General features: G+C 45.7%; 1 protein-coding gene across 2 annotated transcripts in view; it reads left to right on the plus strand.

Annotated features, from left to right (window-relative positions):
- Positions 1-23,805, plus strand: part of LOC119371680 (E3 ubiquitin-protein ligase MIB1) — a 526,638-nt gene that overhangs the window by 10,568 nt on the left and 492,265 nt on the right. For both annotated transcript variants that reach the window (XM_037642132.2, XM_037642133.2), the window contains exons 8-12: positions 3,768-3,912; positions 4,410-4,543; positions 6,410-6,517; positions 7,311-7,508; positions 10,792-10,943. In XM_037642132.2, the coding sequence (XP_037498060.1) occupies positions 3,768-3,912; positions 4,410-4,543; positions 6,410-6,517; positions 7,311-7,508; positions 10,792-10,943 (737 nt within the window). The remainder of the gene's footprint in view (positions 1-3,767; positions 3,913-4,409; positions 4,544-6,409; positions 6,518-7,310; positions 7,509-10,791; positions 10,944-23,805) is intronic.

The following is a 23,805-nucleotide window of genomic DNA, read 5'->3' on the forward strand; positions in this document are numbered from 1 at the left end:
ACCTGATAGGACCAGGAAAATATGTTCTGTTTAACTGGAGTGCCATTTACTGAGAGATGAATAGGGGTGTAGAATTCAGCTACAAGATCAATCATATTAGAGGTAGTTGTTCCCATTAAGCAGCAATATCGTTTAAGAGAGTTTACCGAGAGCATAGGTCGGCAAACTCACTCATGAGTCGACTCACTCAGGCTCACTCAGACTCAGATCGAGACGTGAGTCCGAGTGAGTAATGTTTTTGTGAGTCTGAGTCCGAGTGAGTCCGGTTTAGGAAATTTATAGTGAGTCTGAGTCCGAGTGAGTCCGGTTGAGGAAAATTTTGGGGAGTCTGAGTCCGAGTGAGTCCTAAGGGCAAGATACATTTCATGAGTGAGACTGAGTGAGCTCCAGATTTTCTGCCGACCTGTGGTCCTATCACCTACACTTCAGCATTACTATCAGCCTTATGTCGGCTCACCTTTATACTCACGTCTACTCACACATACTTCACGCGTTACTGTTCATACGTCAGTTCGATATTTATTGATCAGACGGCGTGAGTTGCGCAGGAAGAGGGGGAGGAGGTGCTTTGACCTCCCCCAGCAAGTTCTTTCATGGAAGTTATCGATAAAAATATCCCGTGTAAGTCATCTCTTTTAATAAAAGTGTCCTTACTGAATTGCAAACTCTGATAACTCGTATTTGAAGGTATGAGATCAAAATGTGCAAAGTAGAGCACCGATTATGCGAGATATTGATGTTTAAGAGCATTGACACTATGGTAGAAAAAGCTAGTTATAGGCGAACGGACTCATGAGTCGACTCACTCAGACTCAGATCGAACCGTGAGTCTGAGTCTGAGTGATTGGATTGGATTGTAAAAACTTTATTTGGATTGAAAAAACTTTATTTGAGTCTGAGTGAGTTGAAGTGAATTATATTTTGATGAGTCTGAGTCCGAGTGAGTCCGGTTGAGGAAAACTTTGACGAGTCTGAGTCCGAGTGTGCCCTAAGGGCAAGATACATTTCGTTGAGTGAGTCTGAGTGAGCTCCCCATTTTTTTGCCGACCTATGACTGAGAGTCTACTGTATGTGTAGACATTCTGCTTTATGGTTTTTCTCTTTTAAAGCAAAAGCCTTAGATGCCTCATGAAACGCAAAAATTTACCGTTGGCGGCGTTGGCATTAATGCGGATGCTACTAATAGTTCATGACGTCATACAAGACGCCTAACGTCCACTACAGCACTACACAGTAAAGTAAGCAATGATTGAGAGTAATTAAGGAGTAATGTCTCGTGCAAGGTGAACAGTGACCATCGGTGTCAACACAAATGGTACAGAAAGTTGATGATGCCATACAAGATGCCTAACGTCCAGTAAAGGACTACACCTTGAAGTAAGAAGTGACTGGGAGCAATTAAGATGCCTCATGAAGCACGAGAAGTGACCGTTGGCATCAGCATGATTGTTACAAGAAGTTGTATGACGCGATACGATATTCTGAGAGGAGCCATACGAGATGTGAAAACGAGTTGTCATCATGATGCCATGATCACTGAAATTTCTGACGTCATCGTGACATATGACGACGTAATCACATGAGACCAGACAAAAGTGTCTAATCGTGTCTCCCTTTCATCCGTGTCTCAGTCACGCAACTTTGTGCATTCTAATTTTAGTACCGTCAGACTTTTTTATGACAGTTTTGCATCAGACAAGAAGGTGGCTTCATTGTATCTGAAAATTTGATCTAACCTTATATTCATTACACTGTGTTCATGGTAAGACTATTCATAATTTATTTCATTGTAACCAATGTATGCACAAACATAAGATGACTCGTTTAGCAGCGTTCACCTTGAATTTAATGCATCGACGAATCAAACATTGCGGCACATCTTACGAGTCCAAAGTAAAAAATAACAGTGACATTGGAGTCTCTAAACTAAATAGAAATCTAATGTGCATCTGAAATTTTAAGCAAGAAAATCACAGCGTATCTGATTCTCGCAAATACTAAAAGACCGAACTAGTGAGCTTCATGGAATGAAACTTTGTTTATCTAGTGTCCATCATCGTCACTCTTAGGGAGCACTTTATCACCGTGAAGCATAAACTGTCGTTCTTATGATTGACAGGTCGTTTGATGTTCGACATTTGTCAAACGGCTCCTCGACAATTGCAAACAGGATGGTGGCCCACGCCACACTGACCACTGCAATAGTTCATACTGCGACACATGCAATTCTCCGTATTGCTAAGAGCATGTGTTGTTACTTGTGGTCACTAGCTGAACAAGTATTGTAACTTATCTGAACAAGTATTGTAACTAGAGCTGTGCGAATAGCAAAATTCTGGGTGCGAAGCGAATTCGAATAATAAAGATTGAGTGCGAATCGAATCGAATAATTTCGAATAATTTTCGAATATTTCTCAAACATTTTTCGAATAATTCGAAGTGAAATTACAGAAAAAGTTGCAGAGAATCCCTAAGTATCTTCTTCTGAGATAGCAACATGAAAGTGTTTCTTTTCGCTAGGTTGATGAAGCGCTGGCGGGGTAGTGTTTCATAGTTTTCTTATCAACAATGAGGCAATGTAGAGGCCGAATTGTATTTATGTACAGGATTTTGCGCAACCAAAGTGTTGCCGACAACACTTTACACGTGATAGGCAAAGATGCCATTTCCTCAGCCTCTCCTCCTCTTTCAACTTCTGTGGAAGCCCAACTGATGTGGCGGACAAGGGTGTGCTCCCTTTAAGTCCGGAGTTCCAAATCTGCCTCGTAGACGTCAATATATAAGAACATCTGAAATTTTGGATGCTAAAAAGCTTCGGCGTCCGATTTTGGACATCCTGCCCAAATTTCAGGTCCAAAACAGCATTAATTGAGCCCCCAACTCTGCCACATCTTTCATCTCCATATTGGAACCAGCGTTTTCTCGAGTTAATACATTTGCGACCGTGGCGGAGCTTGAAAGACAGCTTTGCCGCAATACGGGGGTGTGAGGAGGTGAAGCATACTGAAAATCTAGGGACCACTTCCAATCAGACGTTGACTGTCTCTTGGCTAAATTCGACCGTAACGGAGCTTGAAAGGCAGCTTTGCCGCGATACGAGAGTGTAATGAGGTGAAGCGTATTGAAAATCTGAAGGGGTCACTTTCAACCGGACGCTGACTGCATTTGTCTTTGAGAAGTTCGAATAGTTCGAATAGTAAAATTTCAGTGCGAATCGAATCGAATAGCAAACACTATTCGAAAAATATTCGAAATTTCGAATATTCGCACACCCCTAATTGTAACATATCGTTTGAAAGTGCACTTGCAATAGACCAGGAACAAGGAAACACAACACATCACGTCTCACTCAGCATATGAGCATACCAGACGAAAGTCGGGTCCAGCAGTTGATAAGAATTCCAGCACAGCCTTGTCAGCCTCGTATATAGCTGACACACAAGCATTTGCAAACAATAAATCATTGACTGCTGCGTGAAGGACATTTAAGTTGCTGGAATCTGCTTAGCGTATCGCTTCCATTAGCACATAGCATTTCCTTTGAACGGTTCCTGTGTCGAGTGCCCGGCTTGTGGATTCTGCAGTCAAACACTTGAACTATTGCTGTTACAATCGTCCAACCTTACAGTTGTATGCTTGAGTGGTTCGCAGAGAAGAACACTGATTGTTGTGCGGAATACATAATTGATATGCTTCGGTATTTGAGTGGCTGTGGTTTTTTTTTTTTTCATCCTCTTCCTTGCCACCTCCTCTGTTGTTCTTTGCAGACCCTTGGCAAGATTGGCAGAGTGCAGCAGATTTACCACGACAATGACCTCAAGGTGGAGGTCTGTGGCACGTCCTGGACCTACAACCCTCTCGCCGTTACAAAGATGGCTTCGGACGGCGCTGTTGCCGGCGTGTCCAGTGGAGGTGAGTGCGTTTGTTGCCGTTAGCGTGAATGACATTGTTCTTCGAGGATTTCATACAAAAACTTGTACAGTAAAACCATGTAATGTTTAAGTGTAGACAAAAGGAAGATAATGTTAACTGATTACACTCAAACCTCGTTATAACAAACACGGATATAACGAATTATCGGTTATAACGAAGTAAATGAAGAATAGTCTTGTCATAGCTGCAGTGTTACAAATAAATGTTTGTAACGAATTTTCGGATATAACGAAGTTATTTTTGTGGCAGATGCAACTTTGTGATAATGAGGTTTGAGTGTATCGTAACTTGTGTCCTGTCATTGTGGCTAGCAGCCATGGCATTACTCTACTGGGTATGATGGTGCGGGTTTGATTCTGGGCTTTGGCAGCAGCATTGTGTAGAAGGCCAAATGCAAAGATGCGCTTGTTCATGCGTTTGGGAACCTCCACTAGCCTACACTCCTCTGAACTTTTCTCCGGTGTCGGTCTGTTCAGAGCGCCTGAGTGCTTTGCTCAAGAAACTGTTCGAGAGCCACGTCTCCGGAGACGTGAACGAGGAACTGGTCAAAGCGGCGGCCACCGGCGACGCTCAGAAGTGCGAGGAAATCCTGAAGCACCCCGAGGCCAACGTAAGTGGCACTTCTCACATGCCACGTTACGTCTGTAGGCGTATTATAACTGTAAAATACGGTACCCTCGCATGTGTTGGTTGACTGCATCTCATGCCTGCGAGCTTTGCAATGTCTTCATGCTGTGTACCATATTTTGTAGCGACGCAAGGTTGCCAGCGGGGTGACGTTCACTAGTGTTTGTGCTTAACTTATATGTCACAGGAGGATCGAAAGGTGGGCCAGTTGGTAATTCATTTTCTTCGTTCAGCGAACTGGGAGCGCGGAAAATACACAACGGACGAAGCGAGGAACCACACAAGACGAGCGCTCGTCTTGTGTGGTTCCTCGCTTCGTCCGTTGTGTATTTTCCGCGCTCCCAGTTCGCTGAACGAAGAAAATAACTTATATGTCTTCCCGAGAAGGAGCAAACTACGTTTCTCTTGCACTTTCTATTGAACAAAATGTCATCGCAGTGCATGTCAGTACTTTGTGTGACTGGATTTTCCGAAAATGTAAATAATTTTGCCTGGAATGTTGATTCGACGCATTTCTTCGAAAGTTTAGCTTGCCGTGCTATTTACTATGTGATGTATCAGGAGTAAATTCATACTGCTCACATAAAAAATGATGTAATTCTAGCTAGAGCTGTGCGAATAGCAAAATTTTGGGTGCGAAGCAAATTCAAATAATAAAGATTGAGTGCGAATCGAATCGAATGATTTTGAATAATTTTTGAATATTTCTCAAACATTTTTCGAATAATTCGAAGTGAAATTACAGAAAAAGTTGCAGAGAATCCCGAAGTATGTTCTTGTGAGATAGCAACATGAAAGTCTTTCTTTTCGCTAGGTTGATGAAGCGCTGGTGGGGTCATATTTCATAGTTGTCTTTCTTATCAAGAATGAGGCAATGTAGAGGCCGAATTGTATTTAGGTACATGATTGCGTGCAACCAAAGTGTTGCCGACAACACTTTACACGTGATAGGCAAAGATGCCATTTCCTCAGCCTCTCCTCCTCTTTCAACTTTTGTGGAAGCCCAACTGATGTGACGGACAAGGGTGTGCTCCCTTCAAGTCCGGAGTTACAAATCTGCCTCGTAGACGTCGATATATAAGAACATCTGAAATTTTGGATGCTAAAAAGCTTCGGCGTCCCGTTTTTCGGACTTCCTGCCCAAATTTCAGGTCCAAAACAGCATTAATTGAGCCCCCAACTCTGCCACATATTTCATCTCCATATTGGAACCAGCGTTTTCTTGAGTTAATACATTTGCGACCGTAGCGGAGCTTGAAAGGCAGCTTTGCCGCAATACGGGGATGTGATGAGGTGAAGCATATTGAAAATCTAGGGACCACTTTCAACCGGACTTTGTCTCTTGGCTAAGTTCGACAGTAACGGAGCTTGAAAGGCAGCTTTGCCGCAATACGAGAGTGTAATGAGGTGAAGCATATTGAAAATCTGAAGGGGTCACTTTCAATCGGACGTTGACTGCATTTGTCTTTGGGAAGTTCGAATAGTTCGAATAGTAAAATTTCAGTGCGAATCGAATCGAATAGCAAACACTATTCGAAAAATATTCGAAATTTCGAATATTCGCACACCCCTAATTCTAGCATTTAACTATGGACATAGTCTGGAAACGCTGCTTCTTATTTGACTGCCAAGCGGTGATTAGCTTTACTTTCTCTTTGGTACTTTGTTTGATTCTGTATGTCTAATGTTATATTTGCACTTTGCTATATATCTCTTAGCTTTCGTTGTTAGTCTACTGAAATGCTTTTTATATCATGATGTGGTTTAATGGTCATACTAAAGAGAAAAAAGAAAGAAGCTACAAGGAAGGCAGTTCAAGCTACAGCTGACTTGTGTTTGCAATGGCCAGGTGAACGGGGTGTTTGCGAGTCACACGGCTCTCCAGGCTGCCAGTCAGAATGGACACGTGGAGGTCATCAAGATTTTGCTGCGTCACAATGCTGATGTTGAAATTGAGGTGAGTTGTTCCTTTACGTTGAGGTGAACCTTGCTGTCCATCTGTCTTCTTTTCTACACAGTCATAAATTCTGCATTCTGTAGCCCTAATTATAGTTAACTACTAGGCAAATGTTTCCGATGCAGTAAATAAGCTAACAGTGCAAAAGGAAAGATGCAAAGGGAGAGATGGAAACCCGAGCTAACTTCCAGCTGGTTTATCTTTTTTAAAAAGAAACATTTTCATAGGTTACATGGGACAACTACAGGAAGATAGCTGGCAGCAATTAAAATAAAAACTAAAACTTGAAGCTGAAAGCATTGTAGAAGAAATTTGTATGAAAGGCTCGCAATGAAAAATAGAGAAGCCAGAATGATACACATGCTAATATGTGTAGGTGCCACATTTCCCCAAGCTTAAAACAAACTAGTTGCTTTTTAGATGGAGCGATTGAAGCTACGCTGACATGTTGTGATGCACTGTGTCGTAACACAATGTGTCGGGACACGGCATGTGTCGTGATGCCAAATGTTTCACTTTGATGACGTGTTGATTTGACGATGTGTCATCTGATGACACATCAGATGACACATAGTGACACCGAGTGTGTCACAATATGACCCATTTGGTGACATGTGAAAAACGACACGTGACACCAAATGACAAGATGACATGTGACTCCAAACGTGTCAGAACATGACACATTTGTTGTCACGCGTTGTCTTGAATGCCTCGACAATTTCCTTCCCAGCGTGATTGTTGTCTTCTCAGCCTCCTCACCCTGGCTGTTGTCTTTTGTTTTGTCCTGCGGCAGGACAAAGATGGTGACCGAGCCGTGCACCACACTGCCTTTGGAGACGAGCCGAGCGTGATGGAGCTTCTGGCTCGTGCCGGTGCCGACCTGAATGCACGCAACAAGCGTCGCCAGACTCCCCTGCACATTGCAGTCAACAAAGGTCACATGGGTGTTGTCAAGACCTTGCTCGACCTCGGATGCCACCCGAGTCTGCAGGTAAGCTGGGTCTTACGTGGTTTGGAGGAGCTCTAAACGTGTTCTAACATTTAACAAAGCGATGAATGTGGCTCATTTTCGTGTTGAAATACGCTTACTATGACGGTTACTCAAAGGACTAAAAGACAACGAAGAAATAATGAGTGGATGTACTGTACATGGAGCAAGCCACGTTAAGTCCACTTGCTGTTCTTTCTTTGTTGTCTTTTATAGTCCCTTGGGTAACTGTCATACTAAGTGCATAATAACATGAATGTTCTAAAATGTTCCAAGAGCAAGGGAAGGATGTAGAACACACGATGTAGGACACAGGAGCAAGGGAAGGACGTCGGACCTTTGAAGAATTGCAGCACTGCGAATTGTTGATAGCTTGCAGATTTGAAGAAAAGATCACACCACTAGCTCTGGTGATGTGATCTTTGCAGCTTTCACGTTTTTATTCGCTGATCGGTCAGTTGACCAATCGATCAGTGCTCAAGAGGGCTTATAAGCGCCTCCATCGCGACACTTCGCCGCTTTGTCTTCTTTCGTCTTCTTCACTTTGCCTCTCGTGTTGCTCTCTGTGGGCACTGTCCACGACGCTGATTTCACAGACAGGGTGCATGTAAAAATGTTGCTTCAGATTTACCAGTGAAAAACACCACATATCAGATTAGGAGAGTATTTATTTCCTCCTTGTTGGTTTAGAAATATTGCAATATGGGTACAAGTTTTTTGCAGGATGGTGATGCAATAATGTAACTGGTTTCATGAAAAAATAACGCACAGGTACATGTACGAAGTAACAATGCAGGTAGCGTTCAAAAAAGTGCACGTTATGTGCAGGTTCAATGGACATAATAACAAACTAAGCATCAGCACCCGATACGACCCATGAACATAAACGAATTCAGCGGAGGCTGTAATACAGCATCATTTGATAATGTATTCCACTCAGCTACTGACCTGGGGAAGGAAGAGCATTTGAAATACTACAGTCGACGACCGATAATTCGGACTCCACGGGGAACGTAAATAAGTCCGAATTATCGAAAGTCCGAAAAAACGAATGCGTCAGAAAAAAAATACTTTAATTGACACTTCAGTGTCCCGGTGGCCGAAAAAAGTTATCTATGCATTGCTGCATGCACTTCCGCTTACGTGCAACCAAGTCCACCTGAATCTCCGCCAGTGTGATGTGATCGCTGTACGAAGAAGAAAGAACAGCGAGGGCTCGAGACAGGTCCGCATGCGACGGCTACGGAGCACACGGCGCGTCTTCATCATCAGAGTCAGAGTCGCTATTTGGCGGTTGCAGAACCTGCTCAATTATGTCGTCGTTGTTCAATTCGGCACACGACGACACCGCACTGTCGACGTTTGCAAAGTCTTCAAACGTAACTGTGTCGGGAATCGGCACGCCGCAGCCTCGAAGGTCGTGAATAACGTCCGCACTTGAGCTCGTTGCGCTGGGCGGCAGGTACGGTTCTTCAGTTGCAGTGTCGGGTTCTTCAGCTTCAGTGTCGGGCTCACTACGGAACGTAAATCCAGCATGCCGGAAACAGTTGCTGATCGTGCCTGCCGACACTGCCTTCCAGGCATCAGCAAGCATGCTCACGGCTGACATCAAGTCACCGTTGTATTTCATCTGGCTCTCTAGGCACAGCAACACGCGCTGCAGCATGTGTGAACGATAGAGCACCTTCAAATTCTTGATGATCCCTTGGTCCATGGGCTGCAGAATACTAGTCGTATTCGGCGGCAGGTATTCTAGCTCGATGGCTTTGAGACAGCTGATCGGTGCATGGGCAGTACAGTTGTCTACAAACAAAAGGACCTTGCGCTTCTGCAATTCAAACCTTCGGTCCAATTTTCGCACATACTCTTCGAACAGCTTTTGCGTGACCCACGCCTTTGTATTGGCTTCGTACCAGACAGGCAAATTTTTTTTCCCCTTAAAACATCGAGGGTTTTTCGATTTCCCAATCACCAGCAGCGGGAGCTTTTCCGTGCCGGAAGCGTTGCTGCCGACGACGACAGTGACTCGTTCCTTGCTGAGTTTTCCTCCGTGGCAAGGTTCTCCAGAACGGGCGAGTGTCTTCTCCGGTAGTAGCTTATAAAAAAGCCCAGTTTCATCGAGGTTGAAGGTGTCGTTCGCTGAGTAGCGCTGAAGCAGCTCTGCCAACTTTCCACCACGGTAGTTCGCTACCAGTGTGCTATCCACGGCACTGCTCTCACCGCACATTTTTTTGAAAGCAAGGTCGTACCGCTTCTTGAAGTTCCGGAGCCAGCCATCACTGAACTTAAATCCATCAATGCCAAGGCGAAGTGCCATTGTCTCGGCCTTTTGCTTCAAGAGGTGGCCGGAAACGGGAACCCGCTGAGCGACGGTAGCGTTAAGCCAGATGCTCAACGCTTCTTCCAACTGCGGATGAAAACCTTGGCGCACCCTCTTTTGTTCACTTCTGGATGATGTCTCCGTCGCGCTCAAAATCTTGTCCTTATTCTTAATGTAGTCCGTTATGGTTTACTTCGAAACGTTGAACTCTCGAGCAACTTCGACTTGCAGACGACCACTGAGCACTTGCTGAATGATGGCGGCTTTCTTCGCCATGGTTAGCGTTGTATATCTGCCGCGTTTCGTCGTTGGCGCGGCCTTCGCCGCTGGCTGTGAGGGCACCGTTGGCGCCATTTGACTCAGATCTTGTGAGACAGCAGGGCATAAAATAAAGAAAGTCTCAAAATAAAAATAAACGCGCACAGAATTTAGCAAGACGCTGTACCGCAGACACATTCACAGAATGGCGGCGATAGCAGCGCAGAGATACAGGCATACCGGAATGTAGGATGTTCTCGATGTCGATACGATCCCCCACAGTTGAGCAGTGCCTCCAAGATTGGCATTTTCAATTACAGTACAAATCTCTGAGGCAAGAAGTTGCGATCGAAATAAAGCCTCATAGATCCCCAATTAGCTTTCGTTTTGATCTCTGAGGCCATACTTTGCATGGTATGGGTGCCGGAGGAGATAATGGCTGCCGATTCGGCGTGCGCGACAGTCTCGGACAGGGTCCGAATTATCGAATTTAGATCTGGCAGCTGTCCGAAATATCGGTCGTCTTTACACATTGCTTCTATGGGACCATCGGCGGTGCCGCGCGACGGTCCGAATTACCGAGCATGTCTGAATTATCGGTGTCCGATATATCGGTCGGCGACTGTAGTTATTGCAGCTGGTGAAGTGCACACTTTGATTTGGACATACATACCTGGAAGAAAAGTTTGCTCACTCTGTTGTCTTCAGGACTGCGAGGGGGACACACCACTGCACGACGCCATCAGCAAGAAGCGGGACGACATGCTCACCCTCCTCCTGGACCACAACGCGGACATCACACTCACCAACAACAATGGTTTCAACGCCCTCCACCACGCGGCGCTCCGAGGCAACCCAAGGTCTGTGCCGTTTTTGCTCCTGCATGCCCTTGCTTCTTTTCTTTTGCAGGTTATGTGTCAAGTCTTGCACCCAACGGCCATAACAACACGAGACTGCTCCAGAGTGATTGGAATTTGACATTTGATCACGTTGTCGTTGAAGTTACATTTGCATGTGCATTGTTCACATTTGAGCTTGTTTTGACAACACTGTAAAGTTCCGTAAAGTTCAATACCGTAAAGCAAAGTGGAAGGGGAGCGCTTTCCCGGAACGGCACCAAAATTCAATACAGCGGCAGCAATGTTTTCCTGCCAGAAAAAAAATGAAACGCACATAAACTTCCTCAGAAGTCTTCTGGCTCTCGTTCGTGGCCCGGCACATTAGAACGATGATTCACAAGCACAAGGAACACAAAGGCAACGCGGTCAAACCATGGGAAGCATGGCATGGAAGTACCTTCAATGATGAGCTCATGCCAATGCAACAACTTTGGGCAATAGATACACTTCTCAAAGGCCTTACTTTTGCTAACTACATGTGCCATAGGGTCCATCTTCGAACTCCACGTTGAAAAGTCGCATACACTAAACTACCTTTGGTGTTTCTGGGTAGAATGACATTGGTACTGTTGAACCTGCTTATAACGATACTGCTTTTAACAACATATCGTTTATAACAATGAGAAGCTGCTGCACCATCAACTTTTGTATGTTTTCTGTGGGGAAATGGTCTGCTTACCACAGTGCTCCCATGTCACATTATTGTTTATAACTAGGGTGTGCGAATATTCGAACGTTCGAATATTTTTCGTATAGTGTTTGCTGTTCGATTCGATTTGCATCAAAATTTTGCTATTCGAGGCATTCGAACTTCCGAAAACAAATTTAACAGTTTCATTCTCTGAAAATGAAATTACAGAGTTTCTAAATGATGTGCGTAAACCCAGTTCTCCTTGCGATCTTCGGCCTATCGAAAGGCAACGGCCGTCACCACACCCTGACACTATTTTAGACAAGGTAGTTCAACCACTGCACACAGACTAGAAAGTGTGCAGTGTAAAAAAGCAAGGCGCAGCATCTGCTTATACTGTACTTATTCGAATGAAACAATGCGCACCCAATTTTAAAGTTCTAAACAAAAATGCATCTGCTCACCATGCTACAAGATCTTTTAAAACTATGGTATGCCGCAGTGTTGACGATCAGAAGAAAAAAAAGAGGCAAGCACAATGTACCCTCATACAAAACTGAAATTTATTCTGCTAGCAGTTCTTTTCCTTCCGTGGTCCAGTTTTGCTGGCCTTAAGGTCACTTCTGGATACGTCTCAATTGCGTGCCGTTTCAAGGGCTGTTACCTTCACAAGCTCCGTCTACACGGAGCTGCTTGAGCATGCCTGCAAGCTTGTCATCGAGATCCGGATATTTTCTCATATTGGGCCTGTAGACACGTTTCCTGGTCGACAGGCAACTGAAGATTTCCTTCCTTTGTTCGCACCACTCATGGACACTGGTATCGGGCACACAAAATAGACGCGACGTAGCTGTCCTCGGTGCGCGAAACAATTTTTCTTTGATATGAGCTTTCGTAATTAAAGGGGCGTGTCACCATTTCCACTCCACTGAGAACAAATTCGACGCAGGCAAGAAATGAGCCCATTTTAATGTGCATTCCATCACCATTTTGTGATGGCGATGTCACTGATCTGCTACTGGCGGTCGGCTGTTACTAATGCCGCAAACAAAGTCTCGATTTCGTACTCGGTCGACTCATTTTGTGAAACGTGCTTTCCGAGTAATGTCTTAGCACCATGAAATCAGTGCGATATAAAATTTATTAGTGTCACCCGAAAAACGGCGAAATATCAAGTTATCCAGGCTCGTGGCAATACTGCATGTTATGTCAACCGCAACACTACGCGACAGCTAGCAGCAGAGTTCGATTTTCATGCAGTGGACAGCGCGCTGCCATCAGGTGTACGAGTTGCCATGGAAATGTCATTTTCTTCCTTTCGGCCATGTTTTGCACTACATTGTAACGCGAAGGCATTACTTGGCTAGGTTTGCGAAAGTGTGCACTTGTCTGGCGTCCGCAAAAGCCGTGTGTGGAAAATATTGAACTCTCCCACTGGCACTGACACCAGCGCCAACGTGTAAAGTGCTGTCAACACCACTTTGGTTGTACCAAATGATGTAAATAAACACAATTCGGCTTCTGCATTCCGTCATTCTTTATAAGAGATCTAGGAAACACCAATCAGCAGCACCCCTCCAGTGCTTGACCAACCTAATCAAAAGAAACGCTTTCATGTTCCTATCATGTAAGAATATGATTAGGGATCCGCTGCAACTCCTTTTTCTATAATTTCGCTTCGAAGTATTAGAAAAATATTTGAGAAATATTCAAAAATTATTTGATTGATTGGCACTAATACCTTATTATTCGAATTCGCCTGGCACCCAAAATTTCGCTATTCGTACAGTTTTAGTTATATAACATTGATGAAGTCTGGCTACTGGGTGTTTGTGGCAAAAGGTGATTGAATGTGAAATCCTTGTAGAGAAAGAAGCAAACGAGAAATTCTAGCTGCTGCTGTGGTGTGAAGTGATAGAGTTTTGTGCAGCACTGTTTGTTATAGTACACCTAGGTACAGTTGGCCTCAAAATAATACGGACCACGCGAGCGTGTGGTGAAACTGCAGCTGCGCCGTCTGGTGGCGAACCGTCTGCAGTCGAGAGGATTGCTTTGGCCACGCAGTCGCCAGAGCATTGCTCTCTAGAGCAAACAGCTCGCCACTAGAAGGCGCAGACGGTTATTTCGCCACGTGCTCGCGTGGTCCGTATTATTTTGTGGTCGACGGTACGTGGTAAGCACATAGTTTATGCACAGGGAGATTGTAGTGCTGAAGGCACAAACTTTGTATTGTATACTGTAGCTTGGAAATTGTCATAGATTCTAGAACAAAGAGAGAGGGAGAGTGAGAGAGTTAAGCGAGGAAATGCATTTAAAGGTTAACCAGGCACACGTCTGGTTTGCTACCCTACCCTGGGGAAAGGGATGAAGTTAGCAAATGAAAGGAAAAAGGGGGAGGGAGGTGCGGTCAGGGTGGAACACATAGGCCTGTCTATCATGTTTCGTTCTAAAGTCTTGAGCACAGCCGTCATGTACCTCGAATACATGAATGGATGGCAGGCTGTTGCAGCTGCCTGCTTATAGAATCAAATTTGTAAAGGTCCATACAGTACTGACCAGTAACATGTGACATGTTCCATTTAGAAACTGCACAGAAAAATCAGCATTTAAGTACTACGTTAGTATTTTCTTGATTAGTATGCAATCCGCATGAAAACATTCTAACCTTTCGTGAGTGGTATCAACGAATGTATCGTCTAGTCAGTAAAGTGTATGCACTTTTATGTCTTTCTCATTATTTATGTGATAAATATGTGTTGCATGCTCACTGTACTGAGGATACGTACTGTATAATTTTTGGGCTGTATGATCATTGAGAAAGTGAAAGCGAATATAATACCAGCCAGTCAACTTCCTGCCTGATTTGGGCCTGCAAAATCAGCCAGCAAGAATAAATAGCAGCCAGTGGAACCTCCTGGCTGTTATGGAAGTGAGTACTTATTTGCCGAAGTATTAAGTGTGAACAACTTTTCATTGGTTAGTACACCTGTGCGGCAGCGGTACAGCCAGGGTTTTATTTTGGAATAGGGAGAGGTGTTTTTTTTCTACGCCCCCATGTGTTTGTGCATGTGTGTAATGTAGTTACATACAATGGGTGTACAAAGATTTTCGGTGGGTGGTTTGGACACCTTCCTTCGAGGTAAGCTTCAAGACATGACGTAACCCGGTCAACCAGGACATAATGTTCCATGGTGGTTGGAGGGGGCTCCCTCCACCGGAAATTACTTCCTTTTCCTGGCTATCCCAACTTTCATACACATATATATACATAACAAGCAGTCCACTTGGGAAATGTGTAAGGTCCGTTGTCCGCTGTCTTTCCTTGCAGCTTCCGGGCGTCACTGAAGTATTTTTTGCAACGAAGATCTCTTAGCCTACCCTGTGCAATCATTGTCGTAGTAGTTGTAGCAGTAGTGGTAGCAGCAGCAGCAGCAGCAGCAGCAGCAGCAGCAGTAGTAGTAGTAGTAGTAGTAGTAGTGGTAGTGGTAGTAGTGGTAGTAGTAGTAGTAGTAGTAGTAGTAGTAGTAGTAGTAGTAGTAGTAGCAGCATCAGGAGTAGTAGTAGTAGGAGGCGTCACGCAGGCCACGTAACCAGAGGTTGTGAGTAGATAGATAGATAGATAGATAGATAGATAGATAGATAGATAGATAGATAGATAGATAGATAAATAAATAAATAAATCGAAATGATGATGATGCTTGAAACAATCATAATGCATGTTCGAAACTATGATGATGATGATTCTAAATGATGGTGCACGTGACCTCGCCAGCCAATCGCATACGTTCGCGCACTTACAGCTGCGTTTCCGACGGTTTTCACGGCATGGAACTGGTTTTAAAATTTTTTAACAAAATAAGCTTACGCTGTTTTTGTGTAGTTAATCACGTAGCGCATTAACCGTTTTTAACCAGAACCGCCATTTTTTTTCTGCGGTTGTGAACCGTAAGTGAACCGTTTCCGCCGAACCGAAACGAAGAGTATCAGCATCGGTTGCACGCCGTGGCGCCGGCGGGCGCTGACAGATGGCGCTACGCGACCTTCCGTTCTCGTCTGTTAGTCCTTCTGTAGCGCCATCGCAGCCGTCTCGGATTAAAAAGCAAGAAAGATAACACTAAAGAGATAAAGCGCGCACCTTATACTGTTTTTCGTTCGCCGCGTTGCTTCCCTTTGCTGCACATCAACGCGTTCAGGTCTATATACGTGTTCTGCTTTTTTACACCTCCATCCTTATACTCCCCATTTTATCCCGGCGATTGCGTTCCCGGCTTTCGCGGCTTCCCTAATTGAGCGGCCGAATGAGCTTCTGCCTGTCCCGTTTTTGCCCATTAGGTAAAACAATAGAAGGAAAAAGATAAAAGAAAAAGACGCCAAACGAGCAAAGAACGGAAGCTCTGGGAATAAAAAGAAATAAAAAAAAGGGGAACGATGTTCCCAGTCTCCGTACTACAGTACTAATTCGACCCGTTGTTGGTAGATAATGCCGACACGTGTAGAATATACCACTCGCTTCGTAGCGTACGCGGTTAGGCAAGACGAAGAAAAGCGTAAGAAATAAAAAATCCAGCCAATTAGTGGTTTGCGTGTACAGTCGACTCGTGCGTAGGCATTTGGCCCCGACAAGCCGCATCGCTTGCCCCCTTCCCCCCCCCCCCTCCCCCCCTTGCTGTTGGTAGTTAGGGAGCGTGTAGTTTGGCTTGTCGCGGTTCCACTTTTAGCTTTTCATTGCTTTCTTTTTCTTCTGTCGTCGTTTTTTTTTGTTGTTTTTTTCCGCTACCAACTCGGTGCCTAGTCGCTCCTCTTCGTCGCTATAATTATCCGGTATGCACACAACGGGGTTGTGTGATGATGCATTTTTGGCGCGGCGTCGAATTATTTGCGTTCCTTCGTTGAATGCCCCGCGGCGTTTATAACGTGGTTACGCGAGCACGCCGCTTTTTTTTTTTCTTATTTTGTCGTTCGCGTCCGCTTAGTGCGTGTGTGTACGTTAGGCTGACTGTCGTGGTGTCGTTTCTTTCCCTGTAGCTGTCACGCATCTCTTAAATGTGGTAATAGAGAAATCGAAAAAAGCTACAACGGAAGACGCTTCGATAGATCCCAGCTCGCGATAAACGCCGGGCCCCGCACGTTTCGGCTGTGGTTAACCATCTTGTATACGGAGTGCTCGGGCTCTGGTATATATATATATATATATATATATATATATATATATATATATATATATATATATATATATATATATATATATATATATATATATTTTTTTTTTAAGCCGAGTACCTTACGCGCCTCGTCAAGCGCGTAGATTGGCGGCGGCAAGACGAGCGATACAAAATAGCGTTACGCGAGGACGTCGCCACATGATGTCACAGATCGCAAAATTTTGTGACGTCATCATGACGTGACATCACACGATGACGTCATCGCATGACATCGTCGTTTGGTCAAAGGTGGGGCCGATCACGGATGCAGTGCAAGACCATATGATGTGCGGAAAGCTGGCAGTGCCTCCGACCTTGGAGGCAGTGCAGAACCACGTTTGTTGCACAAAGATTTCGTAGGATGGCGGGCACGATCAATACATCGACTGAGAGGAAAAAGAAGATGGCTTTCGCCTTCGAGTCATCTTAGGCGAATGCATAAGGGAATGCCTGTGAGTGTTTTTTTTTTTTTTTTTTGAGGCTTCGTATACGGTAGTCATCTGCTCACATTGCTCTCGGTTGTCCTCGTTTTTCGTCGGCGCCCATTATCCACAGCAGCAGCAGAAGCAGCACACACACACTCGTCGCTATGCTCGTCGCGACACGAGTCACGTGCGAGAAAGAGGTGGCTCTTTTTCTTCTTCTTCGTATAGCTTGTCGTCGTAGTCGTCGTCTCCTTCATTAACGGCATAATGCAGCGCGCGTTGTCATCGTCTTCGTGATCTGCACGCCTCGAGGGGTTTTTCCCGCTCACGTCGGCGGAGCGACACCCTTCGCGTTTTTTTTCTTTTGTTCCTACATGACCGCCTCGTTAGGGAACAGTCAGTGTCGTCTCCGTCGTCCTCATTGTCATCGACAGTCTCCTGCGCACGCGCTGCGCGTTCTTTTTGCTTGGTTTTACGGAAGGAAAAAAAAAAAAAAGGCACCATGTTGCACTCTCTGTAACACTTGGAAGGCGAAAGACTGCCGCCCACTTGGTTATGCATTGGTTTATGCAGTCGGGGACCAGACTTCTCGCGAGACGTATAACGAACCGCCGTGTGAGACACACGCGTTAAATTGCCTTCACGTTCTCTGTCGATTATGCTGGCTCGAAGGTCGCGGGATCGAATCCCAGCCGCGGCGGCCGCATTTCGACGGAGGCGATTTGCTAGAGTCCCGTCTATCTAGATTTAGGTGCACGTTAAATAACACCAGATGGTCAAAATTTTCGGAGCTCTCCCTTACGGCGTCCCTCATTATCATATCGTGGTTTTGGGACGTAAAACTCTAACAGTTATTATATTATTCTCGGTCGATTGCATGATTTGCATCGTTCCTCCCCCACCTGAAGGTTTTCTCACCTCAGGTGGTGTTGCAATGCCTCCGAGATCGGCTACCTGTGGCCAAGCGACGTGATAAGGCCATCACGTTACGTCGTGTGATGACGTCTTCACGTGACGTTGCAAGTTTCTGCGGTATGCGACGTCGTTATGACAACGTCACGTTGCGACGTTACAGCACGGCGTCACTGCAATTGCAGCTTTGAGGAAGACACGTCCGCGCTTGTCGAAACGTCGACTCCAGCGACACCGCGTGCTCAAAAAAATTTTTCATGACGTCATCAGTGCCGTAGGTCACGCGGGTTTTTGTACCACATCTTTCGCCTGCCGTGTTTCGCTCAAGGGGCCGCGCAACGAGACGCTTAAGGATTTCGATCTACCTAAAAGTGGATGAATTTTAAGGGCTCGTTTTTCTTTGTTAGACGCGATATTAATGAGAACTAACGACAATAATGCCAAGGTAAGTACAGGAGATGTTATTTGTAGTAATTAGAATATAAATCTGAGGAAAGTAAAGTGGACGAAGAGATATCTTGCCGCTGGCAGGCACCGAAGCTGCGACCTTCGAATAACGCGTCCGATGCTCTACCACTGAGCTACGGCGGCGGTCATCCTCCCGTCCACTTTATGTGGATTGAAACTTAGGAGTGTCAGTCAGCGCCAGTCGCAGCCATGGCGGCGAGTGTGGAACACTCTTTTTTTCTGCCTTTTTGGCGTCACGTAGCACGTGATCTATATACGAGCAGGCAGCTGACCAATAATCCCTCGCATACTATCTGAAGGCATCATGCCTGCCAGAACGAGACCCCCGCTATGAATGAAGGAAAGGAGATTACTTTTAAGGGCTCGTTTTTCTTTGTTAGACACAATATTAATGAGAACTAACTGACAGCAATGCCAAGGAAAGTATGGGGGGTGTTATTTGTAGTAATTAGAATATAAATGTGAAGAAAGTAAAGTGGACAAAAAGATAACTTGCCGCCGGCAGGGACTTAAAAGGATGCGCTAGTTCTGTCCTGCCCTAAATTTCTTTCCGATGCACCGGCTTCACACCGGGAACATAAAAGCGCGCAGCTCTTGCTCCGGTGCAGCTCGCATCGATTCGGGTGGTCCATTCAGATATATATACATCTCGGTCGGCCCCACCTCTGAACATCACGTGCATCGTTCATCGGGATCGCGCTACACCAGTGCACTCCCTACCTCCTCGCATCAATGTGTCTAGTCATTGCTGGGACAGTGCGTTATGTGGGACTCCACTTCCGCTGCGGCCTTGTACCACGACATGCTTCGTCAATGTCAGACTACTTCCGGTGCTCGTATACTGGCGCAGCCGCATGCTTTCTCGTGGCTTCATCGATAGGGCACGCATTTGGTCTGGTTGGTTCATCATTACGAGTAGAAAAAATAGTATATATATATATATATATATATTCGCGGCTGCACACTTCTTTTCGCCTACGCGAGTCTACAAGCGAGACTTCGAGGAGAACGTGGGGTGGCATCATGATGACTAATAGTAGTGACCGACGCCTGGACTAGCCTATATATTTCCAGGGCGAGAGGGGAGTGTGTGGGGGTGGACCTTTACGAACTATGTCGCACGGTGGTGATCAACGCATGGCAGGCCGGCCGGATCGTGACCCCGCGACATTTCAACTCTCGGACACATTTTATATTCTTTTTTTTCTTTATCGCATCTGCTTTCACTGGTCGTCGCTTGATTTTTTTTTTCTGTCCCTTCTTTTCGCACCCGTAATTTATTTCCTCCGGTTCCATATTCCCCCTTTACCGTTTCTTTTCGGAGCTTATCGCGGTTGTAGGGCGTCGATGTGAGTCTGCATTGGACAATTGTTGGCGTCGCATCGACAGCGTCGAATCGAGTCTTCCCACTTTTTTTTTTTGCACTGATTACCTTAGTTCCTTTTCGTGTATGCTCATGTTCATCTATGTAATAAGTAAGACATCTACATAATAGGTATTCACTCCGACCTTTTCCGATTCGCGCGACCGTAATTTTCCACGCCCATCGCTTCTATATAGGAGCCGGTCGGCGCGCACTGCTCTACCCCAATCTTCATCCCTATACTCCTTGTCGCCGTCATCATCTTCTTCGTCATCGGTCGTCCGCTCAATCTCGCCAGGTCATCGCCAAGGCCGGTCTCTTTCTCTCCTCCTCCTCCTCCTCCTCTTCTTCGTCCTCCGCCTCCATCGCGTTCTTCTTCGAGACGTAGTTCTTCCATTCTTGGTCGACGACGCCGCCTCCGCCGATCGAGCTTTTTATCGAACCGTGATGTCCGTACGGGCACAGACACATACACCTCCTGCGCGGCCCCCCTGTCCCCAATTCCACCGCCGCTGCCGTACACAGTGTTTCTTTCCTTCGTCTCGCTCGAACGCCGGCGACTCGCCACGGACTCACGGACCATCATCACGGGCGCGTTCCTTTGTTGCAGGGCGCGCGGTGGCGTCGCCTTTGCGGTTCGCGTCTAAGCGACGTGTTGCTGCTGCTGCTTCCGCTAACGATCATGGCCCCCTAACGCTATCAATGCGTCGTCGTCGTTGCTATTGTGTCTGTGTGTCTGTCTGAATTTGCGTATGTGTGTTATGTCTGTCTGCGTGTTGTGTTTGTGTGTGTGTTATGTCTGTCTGAATGTGTTTCTGTGTCTGTGTTCGTGTGCGTCCGTGTTGTGTGTCTGGCTGTTTGCTCTTTCGTGTGTGTGTTGTGTATGTCTGTGTGTTGTGCGTGTCTGTCTGCGCTGTATGTGTTTGTGTGTGTTATAATAACCCGCTGGCCGGTGCCTGGCATGGGACCGCGAACTTCCTCGGCTAGCAATCCCATTCCTGGATGGAAGGGAAGAAAGAGGGAGTAGGGGGGGGGGGAGGGATAGAGGTGATACGGTGCTCGCCCCCCCCCCCTCCCCCCGCCCCTTCGGAAGGCCCGCTTCGGTCATCGATCACGTGGTTTTTGTTGCGTTTCGGGATTCTTTTCTAAGACCCGACGTCGCAGCCGCCGCCATGGCTACGCCTCGCGCTCGGTCGCCCCTTATGTATGCGTCGTCTTGCCCCCTTGGACATTTTCCGGCCTTGCGATTCTGTCGAGGCGGCGGCCACACCACTGGTCTCATTCGTTCATGCACCGTTCCCCCAGGCCATACATAAACAGGCTCTTTGATTTCAGAAGCAGTCGTGGGGCGTTCTGGATTCGTGTGTGTGTTTATATATATATATATATATATATATATATATATATATAATTATTCAATGTAAATACGACAGCGCTGTCATTTTTCGAAACCGTAGATTATTCAGACGTGCCCGCAGCAGCGCGACATCAACTGTGAAGAAATAAAGGGTCGACGTGTCACGCTAATATGGATATATTCTCTTCACTCACATGTCATGTGCAAGCTGTGTCCTAACGCACGTTCCGTGCATGTCCCCCAAGTGTTCCTCACGTGTACCCCCTGCGTGTCCCCTCGCGTACTTATGGTCTCCGTGTCAAACTGGCAAAAGGTACAAGTTTCGCACACGAATTATTTGCAGAGTGAGATTGAGCGAGTGACCAGGCTTTAATGCGAATTATTTGATGCGAAGTTTTTGGACAGCAATGAAATTCGATACGTGAGGCCATTTCTTAAATATAAAATTAAAGTACAACCAATCTCTAGTGATGGACATACAAACTATCACACAATACTATCACCGCGTCGAAATATACGCCACAACATTAATGGGCTTTGAAAATGAGTATAGATTGTGCGAAGCCTTCAGTACCTACCCGCGTACGATGATCGCCGACTAGTGCCGGTTAATGAGGGTTAATGTTGGCTAGCTGTTGGCCAATCGACGCCTAGTGTTGGCTATCCGCCCTTTAATAGTGTATAGTTTGCGCGAAGCCTACCGTATTAACTCGCGTACTACGAGCGCTACGGCTGGTGTCGGTTAAGGTGGACTACACTGAAGTAGAGCACCAGGTCGGGCTAGTTGGTTCACATTCATTTTAAAGGCTATTAACTGCGCTAGTAAACACGGACAAAGACGAGGGAAGACAGCGCGCGTCCCGTCTTCCCTCGTCTTTGTCCGTGTTTACTAGCGCAGTTAATAGCCTTTTAAAATGAAAGCGGACTACAGCTGGTGTCAGTTAATGCTGGTTAATGTTCGCTAGCTCTTGGCTAAGTAATTGCTCTAGTTGGCTATGCGATCTTTTAAACGTTGTAATTGTATATTAGATATCCACTACCGCGCCTCTGGCTCACTCTGAAATGCTTCGTGCACTGAAACATAGTTCTTCGTAGGGAACTAATGTTTTTTTTTCCTTTTTCGTTCCTCTTTAGCTTTCGCTCGAACATCTTCTCTCTTTGGGAACGGTGCTTCTACGCGCTACGTCTCCTACGTCGTGCCGGCTTCTATCTTATCATCTCATTTCTCGCTAATGCGTTGCCCGACCGATATCTCGACTTCTCTGAGCTTGGCTCGCTGTAACACCGCGTAGCTCTAGCTTCCACCATGTTTTATTATCGCGTTATACCTGTCTGATCTTCGTGCTGTTTTTCCTTTGTATATGCAAGTATTTTTTCACGTTCAAGCTCGCTCGCTAAATATCTTTTTGCCCCTTTTTCTTGACGCTCGAGCTAAGAGCAGCTCCCGCTGAAGCTCGTTTTATTTATTTTTTCACCCCGCTCGGGTGGGCTTCTCTACCTTGCTTTCACGAAATTCCGAATAAGTTCTCCCTAATCTCCCTTCTCAGTCGGGGTTCTTTTTCTCTTTTTATTTTACCCCCTTTAGTTTTCGAGGCGGCAAGCCGAAAGACAGGTGCCAAGAAAAAGGTGTTATAAAAACAATAAAAAAACTACCGCGTAATAAAACTGGGATACAAAGTGAGAAAATGGACACTTTGGAGCGTCGTCTTTTCCGGCTCCGCGCATCACGGTGTATATAAAAAAACAACACAAAAATAAGATTAACAACAACAACGAAGAAAAAAAATGAAGCGCTCGCCGCATACTACAACATCTCAAGGGTAACACAGAAGTACGAGGTGGATTTCGAGGAGGAAGAAGAGAGGCCCTGCACATCATGGTGTTTAAAAAAAGTAAGATTAACAAACAAACAAAAAAAAAAAACCCTTGCCACATATACTACGAGATCTCTAGGGGAACACGGAGTGCAAGGTGGATTTAGGAAAGAAGGGTAGAGAGAGAGAGAGAGATTGAGAATGAAAAAGAGGCGGGAAAATGTGTGATAAGCTAGAGGAGTTAAATTGGCAGATAGTAGTTGCTTGGAAAAGCAGGGTGGATATTAAAAAAAAGGTTGCAATAAAATACGAAATCTAAAAGAAGCAAATAGAATTGACGAATGGGAAGAAGCGCGTTACAGTTTCTCGCACCGCGGTGTACACCCACAAGGAAAGTATGAAAAAAAAGGAATAAAGGGAAATATCTTACGAGCGACAGCGGAAGAAACGAAAAATTCGACGATGCTCAGAGCTAGCGCAGGGTAGTCGGTAGCAGCAGCAACAGCTCAGGAAGCGAAGATGAGTTTGGGAGCATCGCGGCTTGGGCGGGTGACTGGCGAAGGAACGTTGTGTAGTCAAGCTTCTACATGCTCGTGTGCTTTCGTGCGCGTACTTTTAACACTCCCTCTCTGTATTTGTGTGTTTTACGTCG

The sequence above is a fragment of the Rhipicephalus sanguineus genome, chromosome 10, assembly GCF_013339695.2.
Source record: "Rhipicephalus sanguineus isolate Rsan-2018 chromosome 10, BIME_Rsan_1.4, whole genome shotgun sequence".
Classification (NCBI taxonomy): domain Eukaryota; kingdom Metazoa; phylum Arthropoda; class Arachnida; order Ixodida; family Ixodidae; genus Rhipicephalus; species Rhipicephalus sanguineus.